This window comes from Parasteatoda tepidariorum, chromosome 4, assembly GCF_043381705.1.
Source record: "Parasteatoda tepidariorum isolate YZ-2023 chromosome 4, CAS_Ptep_4.0, whole genome shotgun sequence".
Lineage (NCBI taxonomy): Eukaryota > Metazoa > Arthropoda > Arachnida > Araneae > Theridiidae > Parasteatoda > Parasteatoda tepidariorum.
The window spans coordinates 75314352-75336439 of NC_092207.1; the positions used below are offsets into that span (position 1 = coordinate 75314352).

The following is a 22088-nucleotide window of genomic DNA, read 5'->3' on the forward strand; positions in this document are numbered from 1 at the left end:
CCACTACAAAAATATAATTCCGTACTTTTTACTTGTACCGGCGGTACAAGTAACGAAAGTAAAAGTACTGCCATATATGATTACAGAAGACAAGGGAATTCCTGGATCCCAAATAATTAAAGGAAATTTGTCTTCGTAAAGGACTTTTTGATGGAATAACCAGCATTTGCGTTACATGGTGAGAAAAACCATGAAGCCATCCTGCAGTGAGCCTGACGACAATGGGACTCTAACCCAGAATCTATATTTCACTTAGGTTATTTTACATCGGCACTGTGGTCGGTGTGAAGCGAGTGTAGAATTCGTAACGTCCAAAAATCGCAGTGATTCGAACCTGGGTAACTTCTTTGAGAAGTGAGTTCTCTATCCTCCAAATTTCTGCAGGTCTATTGTTTATTTTCTTACCGACATTGAACAGCCGACCCAATTTTCGGGTTTACGACTACTAACATTGAACTCCGTAGTCTTGTAATTTTGAGCCCAATCCGAAAGACAAGGAAACTGCTTGATCAGTACCCCCAGTGTGGATTCGATCCCAACCGGCGATCCCCGCATAGTAAATGGTGACTGATGCACGTTAAATCTGTCGATGGTTACAAAGTTCTATAGTTTTTTTGTAACTTTCGTTTAACTTCCGATCCAATTTTCGGATTTACGACTACTAGTGTTATTCAAATCGTAGCCTTGTAATTTTGAACCCAATCCAGAAGACAAGGGAACTCCTGCATCAAGTATTGGGAGAAATTTGCTTTCGCGGAGGATTTTTTATGAAACTAACCCACATTTTCGTTATACGGATAGGAAGATCACGAAAACCTTCCACAGTTAGCTTGACAACAAAGGGACTCTAACCCATTATCCGTCTACCACTGAAAATATTTTACTTTAGCATTGTAGTCAGTGCAAACCGGATGCGGTTTTGCATCGACCAGCTATCACTGGGATTCATTGCTGGGACCTAATTAGAAGGTGAACGCTCTATCCCCTGAGCCATCACGGCTCTCTATAGTTTATTTTATAACCGTCGTTGAACAGCTGACCCAATTTTTTGGTTTACGACTACTAATGTTCACCGACGTTGCCTTGCAATTTTGAACACATTCTAGAAGACAAGGGAACTCCTGGATCAAGTATCGGGAGAAATTTGTCTTCATGGAGGACTTTTTTCTGATGAAACTAACCCGCATTTGCGTTGCATGGCGAGGAAGATCACGAGAACCACCCACGGTTAGCCTGACTGCAAGGGGATTCTAACCCATTATCCGTCTACCACTGAGAATATTTCAGGTCAGCACTGTGGTCAGTGCAAGACGGATGCAGAATCCGTATCGACCAGTCATAGCCGGGATCGAACCCCGGTTCACCTCATTGAAAGGCGAGCGCTCTTTTTTTTTTCATGTTGCCTTTCCTATGTCTTTTTTTCTTTATATATTAGTTTTCTGATTAATAACAAAAATAGCAACACTGACACGCCTACGCCATAACACTTGAAACCAGAAGAAACATGCATGTAATGTTTCTCCACCCAGTCATAAAAGTCAAATAAAAGTTTCAGTGTGATTTCAAAAGCGTTGAATGAGTAGTAAATAAAACCGCTTTTGAATTACATCAATTATGTTTTTCATCACAATAAGGACCAACTTCAAAAAACCATTTCATAAATCGACATGAACACGAACTCTCCTGTAAATATGTACACTAAGAGTGTAAATGAACCTTCACTTGGCAGATTGCAAAATCTACAGATGGTTTCATTGACAGCACTTCAAAACTAAAACTGAAGTTTTTAATTTCTGAAAATTTTATTCCATTTTATTAGAACTATAGACAGCTGAAAATTGCACTGCTTGAACTTTGAAACTTCAACCCTTACATCGAAATTTATTCAATGTTATGTAAGTGTGCTATTGTTTTTCCTTAAAATCTTGTTATTAATTTAAATAACTTCCTTTTCACCAACCAAATTTCCTTCTGCAGAGGATCAAAATTGCAAAGGCATGTTATTGGATCATCCTCAGGGATAATTCCCGGACCATCGCCCATAACCCATTGTGCAGCTCTAATGCGACGTAAATAAATTTCCTACCTATCTTCACCAACCGTAATTACTGAATTACCTGTTTGGGATTATCTTTTAGTTATGGGTTAATATGGGTGGTTAATATGGCTAATATGGGTGGTTAATATGGGTGGTTAACATGATTAATATGGGTGGTTCCTTGTTGATACGTGACTGTTCTGTTATTGAGAAAACTTTTAATGAGATTCGTAAGCAGGTTGTTACAATTTAGTTTAATAAGTTCTTTGATGATTCCTCTCCACACAACGAAGGCTCCCTAAATGTCTAAGGAAACACCCAATGTCTAGTGTTCCCTGTAATTATCCTACCAATCCTATATGTAGAAATTTTCTTTGCTGTGGAAAATAAAGCTCTTGTTGCCGATTTAGGTTCGTTCTTGGTTCCTTAACTTTTTTAATCCAAAAACATCCAATAAATTCAAAAAAGTTGAACTGAGTTAAGAATTATAATACATTTTGTTGTCGTATGATAACAATGTTATTAAAGAAATTCAAAGACAAAAATACTTCATAAATAAGTAGCATAACTGAAATTAATAGTTATGGATCAAAACCATGGATCGAAAATTAGAAATCTTTACTTAAGCATAGGGGGTGAGACACATTTTTCTGTTAAATTTATTTTTCAGTTTTGTATTTTCACTGAATGTGAGACCTGTTATTTAAAGTTCAGAATTATCTGTAAATCGTTACCAAAAACAAACAAAAAAATATCAAATAAATGATTTAAACTCTTTAGATTTTGGGGTCTATCACCGAAATATCTGGATTTTTTTCTTTCTTTTTTTAAACTGAAATAATTTCGCCATAAATTGAAAATGTGAATTTACTTTTGCAATAGATTTTTTCTCATTTTAAAAAGTTAAAAATTGTCATATTAAAAATGAGTAATTCTGTTTTGCTTGATATTAAAAATTTCAGCTTAATATAAATATATATCATTTGCAAATTGCTGTTCCTAACTTTTCAGTCTTTGTTGCATTTTTTTCATTGTTTTAAAAAACTTAAGGACAACTAAACATGAGAACATTTACAACAATACTTAAGAGAGTTAAATAAAACTTTATTCCTTTTTATATTGTTTTAATGGTTCTTCTTAAACATTGTTGCCGAAAATAACCATTGTTAATCACACCAACAAAGTAACAAAAAATATTGATTCCTCATTCTTAATTGAGCTTTTATAAGTGAATAACGTCTTTTTTGACAAGCAACTTATAATTTGTGAAAATGAGTGAACTTTTTCGTTTTGCTGTGCTTAATCACTGGCAAAAAGAGTTGATAAGAAATCCAAGGCCTTATCGTAAGCATGAAAACTATTAATTTCACAGATTTTTAGTAAAAGATAAATTTTGAAATGTTAAAAAATCTTGATTGGAATCTAAGACTTTTTGGAACTAAGCAGGAATTGGCGATAGACAAAATTAGAAGTCGGTATTGTTTTGTGTGAGACAATCCCTAACTTCTTTAATTTGTGATTTCATTCATTGCATAAATGTTTTAATTTAATCTTGTTTGAAAATTCCTTGAAATTGAATTAAATTAAAATATGAAAATTCTTCCACAAATTGCAAACGGAAGTATTAAAATAAAATGAAAAACTTCAAATAAAAATAGAAAAGAAAAATATGAAATAGCTGCTATTTTACTTGTACAAATACAAATATGATATTACCTTTTAATGGTCCGAAATTCGAAACTTTTTTAAAAAAGTTTTATATTCTGAAGAATGAAAATAATTTTTTAACGCTACAACTTATTTTTCCGTTATTAGAAATTAAAATGATAATACACTTTTATAAAGGTTTTTATAGTTGCAACATATGTTGCACTACATTGCAAATCATTACAGATATAATTTGGGTAAAAAGTACCGGCACTTTGGGTGCATCATGTGTAAAATACTTGGCAAACTTGACAATACTTTTTATCATAAAATCCATTTTTCCGGAACATGTCAAGGATCAAAATATTTTTGCAATAATTATTACCTTAAGATTACTGAATTATTTATATTAAATAAAGAATCATTTATATTAAATAAATATTACTGTAAAAATAACGGCATAATATTTTACGGTAAAAAGGAGCTTTAGTGTAACATGTGTCTTACGAATAATGCACCAAAAGTACCAATACTTTGTACCGTCATTTTATTCGGAATTTCATTCGGAATTGTAGAAATAATGTTATTTGTTTTAAAAAAGAAAACATATCATGATTTATTTAATGAAAAATAAAGTTGTAAACTTTTAAAATTATATACATAATCTTATAAGCTAAAAGAGACATTTTTATTTCATTAATAAAATTAAATACCTAAAAGCAATGAGCAATTACAATTTAAAGTGACATTTTGTCGCATTTAATTATAATAATTATCACCCAATTATGTAGTCTTATCACCTTTCTTCATATTTCAATCAAATCTTAACCATTAAAAAAAGAGTATTGGCTATTCAGCTTGGGGTTGATTATCCAGTTATCACACGTTCAATAATCATAAAACATTTTGTTACCCAAATTTCAGTCAAAAATAAGCTAAATTAAAATTTAATTTATAATCTTTTTTCAGCGCCTGGATTTCTTGCAGAGAACAGCAGTAGTAGTTCATCTGAACCAGATGGGTAAGTATTTGATTTAGATCACGAAATAATATAATTTCTTTGTACAAAAAATGGTAATTTTTAAAAGTTAAAAAAAGAAAGAAAGAAAGATATACAAAGAAAAAAGTCCTTTAGAAGAAGTGCAAAGAAACTGTCGTATTTAAATAGTTTAGATTAAATTGAAAAATATTGAAGAAAATTGAAAGAAATATTACAGTAGATTTTGTACTTAGAACATGTAATATAGAAAGAAAATATCAAATTTGAATATCGATATAAAATTTTAATATGAGAATGAAAAATGTGTTAAGAGTTGTTTTTAACAAAATCTATTTCATTAACCTAGACATTAAACTAGTCTTTATAATTTTTCAAATATTAGTTGAGCAAAAAACTTATGAAAAATGACCATCTTGAGATAATTAAATATTCTGTCTATAAATATATTATTTTATTTCTTTTTTCAGCTACGAAATGCTGGCTGTTGAGAGTGAGATAGTGAGTGAGGAGTCAAATTTGACTTCGGATGAGGATGACGCTAGTGATAGGTACTATTTAAAGTTTTTATCTTTAAGAGATCATAATATTTGTATTTTAAACTACTTTAAATATTCAACAATATTTGTTGTATTACCACACAAAATAATACCGTGGAAAAGAAAATACAATTAAAGTGATAAGGAATTCGATTTTTTTTTTTTTTTTTTTTTTTTTTTTTTTTTTGCGCATTTGGCACTTTTGTATGATATATACCTATTGCAATTTCTTTTTCAAAAATAAATTGTGTTTATTAATTTTTTTAATTTTTTTCAAGAGTTCATACAATTATCGATAGAATTAAAAATATATCAAGGAAATCTATCGCAGATAACTTACGATGTTTTTTCTAATTGCATGGCAGAATATTACTTTTGCATACATATTTTTACATTGGAATTAGCTAGAAACAAACATGTAAAATATTTTTAAATTATGCGAAGTAAATTAATTTGCTGTTATGCGAGATAGGTAAATATCAAAGGTTTATACGATCATAAAAGAAAAATGCAAAAAATGCTTAAATTCACACAAAAAGGCTAATTACTTTATTTTTTACTATTAAATATGTTCATGTAATAAAATTGAAGAAGCTATATAATGCTATAATTTCATTTTTTACCTTTAGCGACGATATGGAAGAACTGAGTGCAGAAATAGAGCATTCTGATTCTTCTACAAGTGATGATGAAGATGATGAGATTTTGGATAGGTATTCCATTTATCTTTATTTTATTATTATTGCGATAATTGTCTTTAATTATATTTTAAATATTTAGCAATTTTCTATATGATATATTGAATAGTATATATGTTGCTACTTTTGCATGCTGATTTTCATCGTGGTCACTTTACAAAATAATTGTGCAGAATTCCTTTTAAGAAATGCAAATTGAAATAATTTATGATAATCACAGCTTAATGTTTTAAAATAAGTTGTACAAAATTCATNAAGGAATTCTATTTTTTTTTTCATTTGGCACTTTTGTATGATAGATACCTATTGCAATTTCTGTTTCAAAAATAAATTGTGTTTATTTATTTTTTAAATTTTTTTCAAGAGTTCATACAATTAGCGATAGAATTAAAAATAAATCAAGGAAATCTATCGCAGATAACTTACGATGTTTTTTTTTTAATTGCAAGGCAGAATATTACTTTTGCATACATATTTTTATATTGGAATTAGTAAGAAACATGCATGTAAAATACTTTTTAGTTATGCAAATTAAATTAATTTGCTGTCATGCGAGATAGGTAAATATCACAGCTCTATACCATCATGAAAAGTAAATGCAAAAAATGCTTAAATTCTCATAAAAAAAGACTTATTACATTATTTTTTACTATTAAATATGTTCATGTATGTCATCTATCAAAATTGAAGCAGCTATATAATGCGATAATTTCATTTTTTACCATTAGCGATGATATGGAAGAACTGAGTGCAGAAATAGAGCATTCTGATTCTTCTACAACTGATGATGAAGATGATGAGATTTTGGATAGGTAATCCATTTATCTTTATTTTATTGTTATTGCGATAATTGTCTTTAATTATATTTTAAATATTTAGCTATTTTCTATATGATATATTGAATAGTATATATGTTGCTACTTTTGCATGCTGATTTTCATCGTGGTCACTTTACAAAATAATTGTGCAGAATTCTTTTTAAGAAATGCAAATTGAAATAATTTATGATAATCAGAGCTTAATGATTTAAAATAAACTGTGCAAAATTCAGAAAAGTAGGATTTAATTCTTATTAATAAAAGACATGCTATTATTTCTTAAGCTTGACTTTTTAACTATATAATATGATAATTTTAATTTTTTATCTTTAGAGATGACTTGGTTGAGTTGAGGGCTGAAATAGAGCCAGAAGAGTCATCTTCAACTGATGAAGATGTTGCTATAGTGAATAGGTATAGTTCTAATTTTTAACATTATTGAGATTAATTATTTTAAACAAAATTTTATTCACTTAGTAATTTTTAAGAGCACATGCTACCTTTTTATGCAAACTTTCGTAGTGGAATGAACAGAAATATATATTTAGAATTTATTTAAAAAGTACAAAGTAATGGAATTTTTTGTGATGAGACCTAGATGAATTACCAAAATTTTATTATGAAGCATAAGCGCAAAATGTTTGAAATGGTTTTTAAAAAAACTAATAATTTTACTTTTGGATGCGTAAATATTTCAGGCAAATACTGTTTAGAAAATTTTTTTCTCAAGATTACTCAGAAAAAACTCACGTATTCAATACAAGGAAAAGTGGCATGCTCAACATTGAAACAGCGTGTATATTTATTTCGAAGCATCTTGGCAAAATGTCACATCATCATCAAATGTGAAAAAATTTAAATTTTATTAGTTTATAACGATTAAATAATCGAAGAAAAAATCTAATTTGATAATAATTTCCAGCACTTACCTCCATTCTAAATTTATTTCACGAGTAAAAATTGTCTTTAGATTGGTAATCAACACTTTTCTACTTAACCGCCATGTTTATTTGTAAATGAAGATGAGTTCTCAGAGCTCTTCTTTTGAACATGTCAATATACGTAGAGATTTCAATTTCAATTATATATTTTTTGCAGCTATTCTATCTCATTTTTTCACTAATTTGAGAAACTCATATTAACAGGGAAAGCATTTGATAATCTTGAGGTAATTATTCCATGCACTAATTTCTTTTTTTTATTTTTAGCGAGAAAATGGTGGAATTGCAGGCTGATATTGAGCCTGAAGAGTCAGAAATGATTCTTGAGAAAGAGATTGTTGCTACGACTGGGTAATTAAAATCATATTTCAAACTTACATTAAATGAGTCTTCATTTAGTTAAAACACCAGATTAAACTTTTTGAGGCCAGAAATCATAATTTTATTTTATTCGAATTTTTTAATTATTTTCTTCGAGAAACAGATAACCTACATTCGATTTCACTCATATTCTAATAGAATGGATATTTTCCGCATTCATTATCATGAGATTTCTGTTAAATAGTAGCAGTATTTTAATCCAAAATGCAAAGTTTGATTTTCGGCACTTACGTAGTTTTGTTAACTCCGTCGTACTGTCCATAAATGCTCATAATTATATTTCATTTATAGAATGCAATTCCGTTTAATGTAAATATATATTTTTATATAAGAATGTTTTATCAATTTATCTAGTTTATTATCCAAAATAGGGATTGTAACCTCAATCTAAAAAGCATGGCCCCAATAGATCAGTTTTATTTCTATCAAACGAGCTGTTGAGAGCTTTTACACATTAAAAATAGTTTTTTACTTCTTGCAAATTTTGCTGTATCAAAGAGTTCATATTTTTAAATTTTGTTTATCAAGGGCTATTCAATTAATTCTGTCAATTTCTGTGTTTTGTTTTTTAACATTTCTAAGAAAAAAAAATTTTAAAAAATGTGCTTTCAAAAGAAATTCTAAAAGTTTAAGCCATTTTACATTTTAATAATAATAATTAAATGCAATAAATAATATTTTGCACAGAATAACTTTTAAATAAACTGGCTAAAATTGCAACATACCCTCTTATGAAAATAAAGGTTCCTATTCCGTCACATGAAATTAATCTAAATACATATTTTTATATCACATTTCATAACCTTATGCCTGAACAGATATTTTAGCATATTTGAAGAAAGTCACTCAACTCATGAAAATCAAAAGTTAATAATGTGTTCAAGTTTTTATTTCTTCCCTTTTTAGCTTTAGGTAGCTAAATTTTAATATTAAATTAATTTTACTCATTTTCTTCTTTAACTTTAGTAGTGACAAAAGTGGCCATTATTACTTCGAGATTGATTCGAGGGAAAAGATAATTCTGGCCAAGGCTAATAAAGTAAAGGAGTCACTGGACATTGTTGTCGGATTAAAGAGGTATATATTAATTGCTATCGATCTTATTTAAATAAGTTCATTTCTTTTAATGTGAATATAAATCACTAACATCACGCTTTTCTATGTGCTTTAAAAGTATATTTTATAGCATATTTATTTTATTCTACTTCTTCTCCTTAAACTAAATAATAATAGATAGTAATTAAATACGTTTTCATGTAATATAAACTGACTTTGTGTGCAAAACTTTGGAGAAAAAGAGAATTGTTTTTTAAAATTATTGGCGCTATTTATTTATATGTTGAAGTAATAAAAATACATTTTTTCGTTGTTTGTATTTTATATATTGACTAACCAAGAATGATATTTTTTTAAATTTCTCTTGTTCTGATTTTATAAAGTAATTTCGATTGTTTTACTTTATTTTGCAAGGTTGATCGAAGCATTGACTACGATTTGCCTTATTTAATATGAAATTGAGTCGTTATGCGTTTAATAATTATTTATTCAGGTTGATCGAAGCATTGACTACGATTTGCCTTATTTAATATGAAATTGAGTCGTTATGCGTTTAATAATTATTTATTCATATCGATGTACGTATAATAATTATAATAATTTAATACTATGTATTCATATTTATATATTCATATCGATTAATATATAATAACTGTAATAATTTAATATTATTTATTCAGATTTAAATATCCATGTGTGTCATTTATATATTCATTCATATGAAAAGTGAGATTCATGCTTATGAATATTCTTTCATAGAAAAAAAGACTAATTTGCTAATTTGTTGGAAGTAAATATTAATTTATAGTAATTTATCTTCTCGTTTTAAAAATCCATACCTTAGCACCCAATCAATGCAAATTGAGGCATTTCATGCGTAACTATTATGAAAATACTAATTTATATAATTAATAAATGGATGAATTCTTACAGGTGTGGAGATATTTCTCTTTTGACAAAAAATCTGGAGGAAAAATTAGCCCAAAACCCAGATTTTGCGGAGAAAAGAGAATTGGCAAGAAAAAGAGAGAAGAAAAGCTTCTGCAATCTTGTGAGACGCCTATTTTCTGGGTGTTTCTAATGGAAGTAATTCTTTGTGTGACTTGATCTGCAACTGTGACTCTCAACTAAGACTTCGTTGCCCAATTGTGTGAATATTAAAATGGACAATCCACAATTGTGTGACTTAAAATGGACAATGCACAATTGTGTGACTCATAATGGACTATGCACAATCGTGTGATTTATAATGGACTATACACAATTGTGTGACATAAAATGGACTATGCACAATTGCGTAAATTATAATGGACTATGCACATTTGTGTTACTTATAATGAACTATGCACAATCGTGTGACTTATAATGGACTATGCACAATTGTGTGACTTATTATGGACAATGCACAATTGTGTGACTTAAAATGGACAATGCACTATAGTGCGACTTTTTAAATACACATTTTATGCTAGTGTGAATTTTCCTGACTGTGACGATATTTCCCTAATGTGTGACTGCTAAACTAAATATCGCTTGGCTTAAGACTACAAACTGGACGAACCGGGCATTCTTTATTTATTAATACTGAATGTATACCTGTAAAATTAACACAGAGTGCAATAAATGGAACCTGTTTAAAGCTTCGTTATTATTTTTGTACGAGTATTACTCTTATTATTAAGAATATCAAAATTAATTTTTATTAAAAATGTATGTTACTGCTCTGTGTACTAAAATAATTTAATAAGTTAAACAGTTTACAAAAAAAAAAAATACTACCTTAATTACTCTCTAATCCCAGAAAGTGCCGCAGTCCCATTTTATATCATATAGCTCAATTCATTAATTCTTTTTTCCTCACGTTCGTTTACTAATAGTCAAATGTACTATAACAAATTTCATAGCTGATTTTAATTAGTTTTTTCTAATTGCTTTGTATTGTTGTACAATATTTTTATCGTATTTGTACTATCCACAATATGATGAAGTAACAATAGATTAGCAAAAAATCAAGTAGCTGAAATGGAAAGATTTTCGCTTGTATAAAATCCCAATTTTACAGTTTAATTACTCCAAAATTAATAAAAAGCTTGAAAAACGTTAGGCTGATTGTCCATCTGTAAATATGTGAGTAGGTAGTTGCAAAATATCATATTTAAAAGAGTTACATGACTGGTGCTAGTTTNAATTTTACAGTTTAATTACTCCAAAATTAATAAGAAGCTTAAAAAACGTTAGGCTGATTGTCCATCTGTAAATATGTGAGTAGGTAGTTGCAAAATATCAGATTTAAAAGAGTTACATGACTGGTGCTAGTTTTCCCACATTTAATTACTTGGCGCACTGAAAAACTTCAGCATTAATTTATTATTATCTCAAAAACTAATTTTGACATCAAAAACATTTTGCTATCAAAATATTGCAATCAAATAATTGCGTAAAATAATTGCAATCAAATAATTGATATCAAATAATTGCGAGGTTTGTGATTGTTTTTTTTTTTTAAGTTTTCGGAGGCTATGTCGACAGTTACTTACAAAATAAAAATTATAGAAAGGTACTTTCAAATAACCTCCCTGATTAAATATAAATTTAATCAATTTGTTCCATTTTATCCTTGAAGCTGCCTAATCTTAAGAGTCCTGTTATCTTTGGACAGATCTCAATTGTAAAATGTTGTTGTTTTCGCTTATGACAGGATACTTGTTCTTACGTATAAAATTTTATAAACAAACTTTTTTTAAACAAAAATAGAGAACTTTGAACGATTAACTTCTGATTTTTGATGGGGGCATAGACATCACTTAGTGTTATTATAAGGAGTGTCTATGACTCAGTGCTTAAGGCACTGGTTTGTCATTGCGAGAAGCTGGAGCTCGATCTTTAGTGGCGGCTTGCAATAAGCTAAGCTCTCTATGTCGCAAGAGTTTGTCAATACATCTCCAAATGTAATTACCCAAATCAAACAATTTGAGTACCCAACTTTGAAACACATTTACTTAAAGAAAATTTAATCCAAATTTATTTTTATTTATATTGGCTGATTTTGAACAGTTACAGCAGAAAACAATAGAACACAGAATACAACAAATAAGATTTTTAATAGTATGGAAGGGCTTAGGACGAAAAACTCTTTGCATAATTAAAGAACCCCTTTTAACCAGAAAATCGGCCATCTCCCTTCCTGGAACTCCACAGTGGGCAGGAATCTACTAGTGTACTATAGTTTTTTCAAGTGATGCCAGGTTTTTAAGATGATAACGGCAGTCTAATATGTTCTGTGTTATGAGATTATTGTCAGTAATGATAGTTAACACAGCAGCTCAAGAATCGCTGAGGATAACAGCTCTTGTGAATTTTTCTAAGTAGCACTGCAGCTGGGACAGAGCTGTGCGGATCGCAACAATTTTTCCGTCAAACGCAGTACCCTGTCCCACAGGGACGTGGAAAGAAAAAATGTCGGAGAAGACTCCGGCACCTGCGTAAAGGCTATTACATAATCAAAAAGTCAAAAAATAACTTCTAGTTATTTTATAAAAAAAAAAAAAACTTTCAACGTTTAATTTAAGAATAGTTTAAAAAAAGTTTGAACCATAAATGTTTGCCAGATATTTATTGACAAAAAATGCATTAATTATTAAAAAATTCAAAATTTAAACATTTGCTGAATAATTCAGAAAAACATGCTATAAAAATGATTTATTTAAATTTTCATGTAACTGATTATGCATCTAAATGTAAATTTAATTAATATCGAATTTATTTTGAATGCATAACTTGTTTTGAAAAAAAATCCTGATTTTTTTACAGTGCAGAACTTATAAATAATAACTTTTCTTTTATACAAATTTTCATGCATTCATATTTTTAATTCTTTCACTTTTCAATTTTTGGAATTATATAAATGAGAAATATCCCAAAAAGTTGAATAATCTGCCAAACATGTATTTATGCAATGAAAATACTTTTAATTACCGATTGATAAAACATTTTATCGAGTACTGATTTTTCAGTCATTTGGGGGCATTCAAATACATCATTAGTATGTTTTTGAAAATTTCGAAGCCCTTTCGAAATTATAATTCCCTTTCAAGATTCCATCGCAATTTGATGGAAAAGTGCAAAGTATAATTTTAGAAACTGATATAATACACATATTTATAGAAAAACTGGATTTACAAGATCGAGTCAAATGAATGCGACCCAAACATTCTTTCAATATGTTAATAAATTATCTAGCTTTTATTACAACCAGCTGTGTTATTCTCTAGCAGACATTTTTTTTCGCAAAATTATAAAAAAAAAAGTTAAATTATGAACTTCGATAAGGAAAGTGTTTTCCTTGTCAGCATATAGTTTGATTACAAACGAAATCAATATATAAAATATCTCCAGGTACAAAAAAAATTAAAAAAAACAAGATTCATTAAGACTCATTCTAAATACTTATATTTAAATCATTCTTAAATGTTAATAAAACAATTTGGTTTAGTGTTTTGAAAAATAAAGTTATTGACAAGCTATGGCACTTATTTATTTAGATCGATTTAAGCCTTNATTTTTGTCATAGTTGTCTTCAACTTAATATGAGAGGGTTCCTCTCCCTCAGTAGTAATAAATATATAAAATATCACCAGATACAAAAAAAATTAAAAAACAAGATTCATTAAGACTCATTTTAAATACTTATATTTAAATCATTCTTAAATGTTAATAAAACATTTTGGTTTAGTGTTTTGAAAAATAAAGTTATTGACAAGCTATGGCACTTATTTATTTAGATCGATTTAAGCCTTTTCATGCATATTATTTTATATCATCAATCAGAAAACTAACTTTCTGCACCAAACTGTTTAAATTGGAAAATCATAAACGTCAGCTGTGCAATAAATAATTACATTTTACGATCCATTAAGCGCAGGTGTAAATGGTGATAGATTTTTCTAATAAAGATACTTTCGATGACATAACGTCAAACTTTTAATGAACTTGAATTGAGTTTAAAAAGTAATTTCAATGTTAGCAGTAACACATTTTTGTAGTTAATTAAAATAACGAAATGTTCTAATAATTTCAACAATAAGCTAAGAGTGAATGCTGAAAATAAAAGGTATAATTTTTTTAACATTTCTAAATTAAATTTTATAAATTTTATGTGTACAGTGTACAAAATTAAAAAAATTAAATTAATCGGAACTTGGACTCAATCTTAATGCTCAAGAAGTAAATTCGAATATGACAATATATTAATGCAACCGATATTTTAATTTACAAAATCAGACACAAAAACGAACTCTCTGTGAATAAACAGATTTTTTTTCAACGGATTTGGACTTCTGACCCCTAAAATTTAGGGACAAAGTTTAGACCCCTTAAGGTTCAAAATTATAGAGAAAATTATTGATAGGCATATTAGGGATTACCTGGGTAGCAATAACCCCTTGCATAATCTACAGTTTGCCTACCAACCTGGTAAATCTACANGGGATAACAACACGATCGATACAAAAAATGATGATTTAATCTGGTATACCAATGGATCAAAGAAAGGTAACCTCTCAGGACTGGGTGTCTGTGGCTTGTCACCAAGATTCAACCTTTTTGAAGGTCTTGGGGAGTATGCTACTGTCTTTCAGGCGGAGGTACTTGCTATCGTAAACTGTCTGCAGATAAATATTAAGAAAGGCTACCATGGTAGGCGGATTCTTATTTTCAGCGACAGTCAAGCAGCCTTGATGGCTCTTTACTCATTTCAAGTTAAATCAAAAATTTTTATGGAATGCAAGAATCTCCTAATAGAACTGGCAAAAAGGAATAAAATCATTCTTATTTGGGTACCAGGGCATATGGGAATTGATGGTAATGAAAGAGCTGATGAACTCGCAAAACAGGGATCCTCTTTCAATCCAATAGGAACGGAACCCTTCTGTGGAATCAATATGAAGATTACAAAGAAGGCCGTCCTAAAATGGGAAAAACAGGAGATGAACAAAGTTTGGCGCAATTCTCCTGGACAAAAACATGCTAAAAGCATGATCAGCAGCCCTTCTGCAAAAATTGCTCCTGAAATTCTTAGGCTCCCAAGATTGAAGATTCAAACAATTGTAGGCTTCATCACTGGGCATTATCATTTCAGGAAACATCTACACAGATTGGGACTTTTCGAACAAGAACCAATATGTCGGAAATGCCGTGAAGCGGTAGAATCAGCACATCACATCCTATACGAATGTGATGCCCTCGCCCTTACGCGCCTCGCTACCTTAGGCAATCCATATCCTAAAGAGCTTCACCTTAATTCCATTAAGGGACTGTCAGACTATATAAATAAAGTAGGCGACCCAAGACAATGGAACTAGGAAAAAATTGGGCTTGGAGCATGGTACAAAATGCAACATGTGCAGAGGTGCCACATATCTGACAAGCTCAAGCAAGAAGAAGAAGAAGAAGGTTATTTTTATTTTTTGTGTATTTCGCCACATCTCGAAAACTTTTTAAGCGAATTGAAACATTTTTTCACACAACTATAAAATTGGTTTATGCAAAGATTTCAAGTACAAACTTTTTGTTTATCCAAAGAATCAAAAGCCAAATTTATACCATAAAAATATAACTCTTAGCAAATATTTTTTCTTTTTCTTTTAATACTAGCCGAAAGAAGTTTGAACTGTGAGGTACACAATTTTCTGCATCATTTTAAAGAATGTCATTTCAATAGGTCAAATGCAAAATACGAATGAAATCGATGGAAGAATTCCTGAGAAATCAAATTTTAAAGTAGCCGTAATTTTAAAATACATTTTCTCAATAAGTATAGAGACCGATTTCGCTCAAATTTTATATTCTTTCACGTAAAATTACATGCTTTAAAATGGTGTAAAAAATTTTTACGTTACAATTAAAAATTGTTTCAGCTATAATAAAAAATATAATAAAAAATATAATAAAATAATAAATAATAACAAATATCTTATCGAATTTATCTTTTGCATGAAATATCTTTGGTTATTACATAGTTGTATATATATTACATAGTTGTGTGCAAAAATTTTTCTATTCGCTTAAAAAGTTCTCGAGATATGACGAAATGCTCAAAAATTAAAATTAACATTAAGGGGACTAAAGTTTGGGCAGCTCTCCCGACTAAACTGTGAGGATTATATTTTCCAGATCGCGGCTTCCCCCCTATATATTGGGAGTCAAAAATCAAAACCGTCAAAAAAAAAAGGGCATGCTTATTTAGAGAAAGTATGTTTTAATGCCTAATTTCGTAACTTGAAATATCGTCTTCATTAATTAATTAACATATTTGAGGTCACCCCTCAAACCCTGATTCCTAGAACGTGAACATTCTATTAAAAGTTTTATCGGGTGTCCCGTTTTTTTTTTTGATTTTGAGTAGTGCATATCTAAATACGTTGCAGAAAACATAGTTATATAACTAGATATATAGTACAATAAATATGTATGGCCAAAATTGTATATTTGCTTAAAAATGTTATAAATTAGAATAACTAATTCAGAAGAAGTACAGTTACAGAATTACAGAAGTAATGTTTATCATTATTGAATTATTAGAAGTAAAGTTTTCAAAATGAAAGTTTATCAGAATGTATTAAAAAATCATTTAATGACATCTGTTAAACAAGTCACTTTGAAAAAAAATTTTAATTAATGATTTCAGTTATAGGACAGATAATATAATAATTTTAAATTATTTATTGCACACTGTAAAAATTTCAGGATAAAATTGCGGTAAAAAGTACCAGCACTCAGAACGCCGGTACTTTTTATCGGAAAATTTATTTTTACATATTATGGAACAAAAAAAAAACAAAAAAACTTTTTAATTTTTACTGTAATAATTACCGTAAAATCACTGAATCACTCCAATTAAATAGATATTGCAGTGAAATTTACCGTATATTTTACGGTAAAAAGGGATATAAAATAAAATGGATTTTAGAGATGATACACCTAAAGTGCCGGTATTACAGTAATTTAATCGGGAATTTTTTACTGTGTAGTACTATTGTAACAGATGTAGTCATTCTGCCGAAACGGATAATAGTTGATTAAATTGGCAAAAAAATAAGTTACGAAGAAGCATAGTGATTTTTATTTTAAAAAAAAGAAAGAAAAAAGAAAAAAAACTTATCTAATTTGATACATAAGCCGTAAATAAAGTTTTATTCAAGTGTTATTCCAAACTAGATTAAGCACACAGCCAAAAATTAACTGAAAAAACTCATTTAGTCCAGTTCAGTCCCGAAACCTATCTTTCAGAATCGGCAGTTCTAAAAAAAATCATCTGATCTTCAAAACCAGTCTCGTTCCTCTAATTAAACCTTTGGTCGAAAAAATCAGAATTTATGGTATTTAAACAATTCATTTTTTTCTTTCATAATTTTCCCGTTCATATGTCAACGGTTTATCAAAAAATCTGGTTTTTAAAATTGTAGTTCTTATTATCACTCCTTTAGTAAAAAATACAAAACTGAAAAGTAAATGTACTCGAATAAATGGTTTTTATACCATCTATAAGGCAGTGTGATAAAATAACTAAATTTTACCATCATGATCAATTTTACCACATATTAGAAAAACATGATTTATTGTTAATTTCACCATAATCAGTACACACCATAGAAATTATCGAACATTTGTGTCCCATAGAGTCAGAAACACAATAAATTTTAACTTATTCCGGTAGATTTGACCATACTTTTTTCTCAGTCTGTTACTTTATATCAAAATTTTATTGCATACTAAAAACATACAAATATTATAGAAAATAATAGCAATAATTATTATTTTTGTTGAATATTGTGTTACTTCATAAATATCTTATTTTTATGTCGAATATTTTAATTAAAACTTAATTTTTTTTAACCTCATGCATTTAAAATTATCAAACACATGCATCCTATAGATAACGAATTTAAGTTATTTAATTCTTACTGTAATCAGTCTTCTGAAAAATGGAGATCATTAGCTTGAACGAGTGGATAGTTTCATTTATTTACAAATCGAATTCAATAACAACCATAATCTTATATCAGAAATATGCAAAAGAATCTCAAATGTAAGCAGTGGTTTTCAGTCTCACAAAATATACGAAGTGCAATTTTCTAAAATTAAAACCTAAATCTAGTTTTTATAAAACACATATTAGAAGAAGAATTCCTTTTGTAATTTAGTTTTTGGAAATAACCAAACATTAAATTTATTTTAAACTACAAATCTAGATTTAAGTATGTAAATTTAAGAATGTAAATTTAAGTTTGCAAATTGCAAAGCTCTCTCCGATTGTAGATGTGTTATTCAGTTTCAACTTTAAATTTAAAAATATTCACAGTAATTAAATAAATGCTATAAAAAATTATTTTTAAAGCTAATTGGACAAAATTTTTAAATAATTTTTTTTCTAAAATATGATTTTAAAAATAATTTTGAAGTACAAAACAAATGTTTTTGTTTGTATTATTTATAAATTCTTCTGTATTTCTGTTTCGTATTTTATAATGCTAAATACCCATTTTCAAATCAAGTTTTTAGAAGGAAAGTTTCGTAATGCATTCTTAAAATGCCACCGTTTATATACATTTCTAAAATCCTAACCAAAAATATAAATCATTGATCAGTGATCGCAAAGTAATATTCAAGCAAGTAAAAAGCAGCAACGATATTGAAATCTGTTGCATTACTAGTGAGGGAGGTGGGACGGAAAACATAAGAAAGCGTGTTTGATGTTTTGCCTTTTCCTTCCTCATATATTAGTTAGTGAGCCCAAATGCATCGTATTTTGACTTATGTTCAAAAAATATATGTTAAAGTTTGGCATTGAGGAACACCCTTTTATTTTTTAAATGTGGAGTATTTGCGACTAATTTTAAATTATTTATGAAATGTCACTTAATATTATTTATGTAAATATTATAGTTCTATAATCTTAAAAATATATTACGGATCATTGTAGTGATAGAGGAAAAAGATATTGAAAACCTTTGATAAGACATCGTTAAGATCAGTAATAAATTATGTCTGCCCAGAATACCTGCTTGGTTATTTTTTTATTTATCATAGCTCTGACAAAATTAGATTCTTCTAGTAGTATATCAAATAGCCGATGTCAAGAAATTCTTGCGATAAGGTGTATATCAAAACATTATTATGATATCCTGAAGCCATCATCATAACACAGAAAAAGTAAAGTTACTACAAGAAGTAAGATCTGAATATTCAACAGAATAAAATCTTGGAAAATGGCTTTCAGACGTTCATTGCAAATGAGAAAATATAAGTAAAACTTGTTTACAAAGGGCATCTATATGTTATAAATTAACGATGTGTTTGTGAAAGAGATAATTTTAAATAGCAGTTCGAATTACAAAATCAATTTTCCTTTTAATTATAACATAAATAGATATTTCTGTAAAAAAATATGAGTAAATAACATAAATCTGGAGTGTTCATCGAAATAAAATAATTAATAAAGAATAAGACTAAAACAATACTGCCAAATAAATACTATTTGTACCAAAATGTGATTCAATTCAATTGGTTTAATTGAGTTTTTGCTTCATTAATTCCGATGTCATCATGGCTATTTTTTCTACGTTGAAGCACCCTCTGATGATGGTGCACAAATGTTTCAAGAGGTGTATCAATTTTCTAATATATATTAGAAAACAAATCATTTTTAGAAAACTCTAAACAAATAAAACAATGCTGGAAATTTGAAAGTATATCAAAACTGCGACATTACACTATGTCCTTAAATTTAGGATAATTCAGAATCACACGGAAGTTTGACTCTTAAGTAAAAATTTCATTGATAGAATTTTCACATAAATCTTTTTAAAAAAAAAAATGCAAATTAGAGAAAGTCACGAAATGACGCCGATGGGGCGTCACAATGACGATAGTGTAAAAGAGGGTTATATAAGAAATGGTGTCAATGAAGTAAAACTGTTCACAAGTTTTCTGTGAACCACTGAATTCCATAAACGATTAGCTATGACACAATCGCATGTGGGTGGTTTATTACGTGGTAGAATTATCAGCTATCTGAAATATGGGAGTACTCAGATGGAAGAACCCGAGAAACTTCGAGCATTCCAAAGTGTTATCCCTAGACTTTGGTAACGAAACAAGGATAGTAGAAATGTCAGAAGGCGTTACAGTACATGCCACACCTGAGTTACAACATCGAATGACGACCGGTGTTTGGCAATAACTATCTTAAGAAGACGGAGACCTCATCCGACCTGTCTCATCAACTACATGCAGCCATGGGCACCACAGCTTCAAGGCAAATTGTATGCAGTTGTTTGGGAAATATTGGTGTTCGCAGGACTGTAGGGTGTGTTCTGCTCCCGACAAAATCATAATGCTGGTTTCTTTCATCGAATTGTCTTGCACGAAAGCTAGTTTGATCCAAGAGCTCCTTAGTCTTCTGGGTTGGGTTTTAAACTTAAGAGGCTATGGAATTAAGTATTGTTTGTCCTAAACTAAGAACTGGGGTAGCTTTTCAACTTCGGTTATAAAATAAAGGAGATCAGTTCAATATTTTGAAAATCCTCATACCTAAGAGGTGTATTTCATACGTAATTATATTGAATTGTATTTCGTGGCTTGGACACATACAATACATTAAACATAATATTAACCAAGTAGTATTAAGTTTTTTTAAAGAGTAATTTTTTATAATTGTTTCATAGAACAAAAATTTTGGTATAAAGCAAAAAGACCAGGACTGTCTCTATCTCTTCCAGGTGACAGGCAAACCAACACCTGCTTATCCCGACTGGCCAGTGGACACCTGAAAAGTCTCACATTTTCTGCAAATCAAAAGATCTTTCCTCTTTGCCCTAAATGCCAACAAAACCAGGCATCACCTGAGCACATCCTGAACTGTTTAGGGCTGGACTGGAACGACATTCATTCCTTTCCCATTATGGTTTCGGATTTTCCTAATATCAACGGATTCATTGATCTGGTCTGACCCCGTCAGACCAGATGGGAATTAGCAACAACAAAAGCGATCCTAAACCAGATAGGACTCAGTTGTCGAAAATTGCAATTGGCGTGAAAGAAGAGCTCTTTCGACAATCGCCAAACAGCTGAGCGCTGGTGTTTTTGTTTTGTTTTCGTTATAGTTACATTTATCAAGTTTAATATGGATGCGAAACTTTCTAGTTTAAAAAAACGGATCTTTCTTAAAATTTTGCGTATATCATTGCTAAAAATGGTGTAAAAATAATGAATATTCGCTATTTAATCAATTCATACCATGATAGAATTCAGATGCATAAATATTATTTCGAATTAAAGACTAATGTCATAAGTGATTAAAGAAAAACCCATTCATTTATAAGTTTTTTTACCAGGAGCTAAGCTCCTGACGTACTTCGCCCATTCCACCCAGTGCCACCCCCTCGCCACGGTGAGGCCGATAACAGAATTCCCCCTCAAGTCCTGCTAGCTAATGCTCCTATACTATCAGAGCTGACCTATCAAGCAATATTGGAGCAAAAAAGTTTGCAAGTTAACGTTATGTTAGTATTGTGCTTATGTTAGCTCTTTGGAGCAAAAATAGATGATGAGTCGGCCTACTGCTAGCTATCTCGCCTTGGCGAGGGGGTGTCACTGGGCGGAATGGGCGATGTATCAGGGAGCTTAGCTCCTGGTAGGGCCACCCTAGGCATGAAGGCCATTCCATTACGCCTAATGCTACCAGGTGAAACTATGGAGTTAAATCAGTCTTCTACCTCTGGTGCTCCAGGTCACTAATAGCCAACAGAAACTGTAACATTTCCCCCTGTATCAGAGTCCAGTTTTTCTATTGATCAATTGCAAATATATTTATTTTGACTCTAGCAGACTTCCGATTACTTTAAAATTCTAAAAGTAACAATTATTTCTTGTTATCCTTGCCGAATTGAACCTCATTCCTTGAAGTCATGTTTTA

General features: G+C 29.7%; 2 protein-coding genes across 3 annotated transcripts; both read left to right on the plus strand.

Moving 5' to 3' along the window:
• Positions 1–4160: 4160 nt before the first annotated feature.
• On the plus strand, positions 4161–10754 carry LOC107438149 (uncharacterized). Of its 2 annotated transcripts, XM_071180518.1 has the most exons (7): positions 4161–4706; positions 5153–5233; positions 6648–6731; positions 7071–7151; positions 7946–8029; positions 9026–9136; positions 10049–10754. In XM_071180518.1, exons 2-7 carry the CDS (start codon positions 5160–5162, stop codon positions 10194–10196), a joined length of 582 nt encoding a protein of 193 aa, XP_071036619.1. In that variant the 5' UTR covers positions 4161–4706; positions 5153–5159; the 3' UTR covers positions 10197–10754. The 2 variants fall into 2 exon arrangements, with proteins under 2 accessions (XP_071036619.1, XP_042906114.1); XM_043050180.2 differs by lacking the exon at positions 5153–5233 and having other exon boundaries at positions 4165–4706.
• A 1664-nt stretch (positions 10755–12418) lies between these two features.
• LOC122270901 (uncharacterized) lies at positions 12419–15474 on the plus strand. The gene is made up of 2 exons (XM_043050177.1): positions 12419–12480; positions 14523–15474. The coding sequence occupies exons 1-2, from the start codon at positions 12419–12421 to the stop codon at positions 15472–15474; spliced, it is 1014 nt and encodes a 337-aa protein (XP_042906111.1).
• Positions 15475–22088: the final 6614 nt, after the last annotated feature.

Bases quoted from the DNA above. Each gene is read 5' to 3' on its own strand.
- LOC107438149 (XM_071180518.1), top strand. From the start codon at position 5,160: ATGCTGGCTGTTGAGAGTGAGATAGTGAGTGAGGAGTCAAATTTGACT. The intron at 7,152-7,945 runs GTATAGTTCTAA...TTTTATTTTTAG, and splicing joins GATGTTGCTATAGTGAATAG to CGAGAAAATGGTGGAATTGC. The intron at 9,137-10,048 runs GTATATATTAAT...GAATTCTTACAG, and splicing joins ATTGTTGTCGGATTAAAGAG to GTGTGGAGATATTTCTCTTT.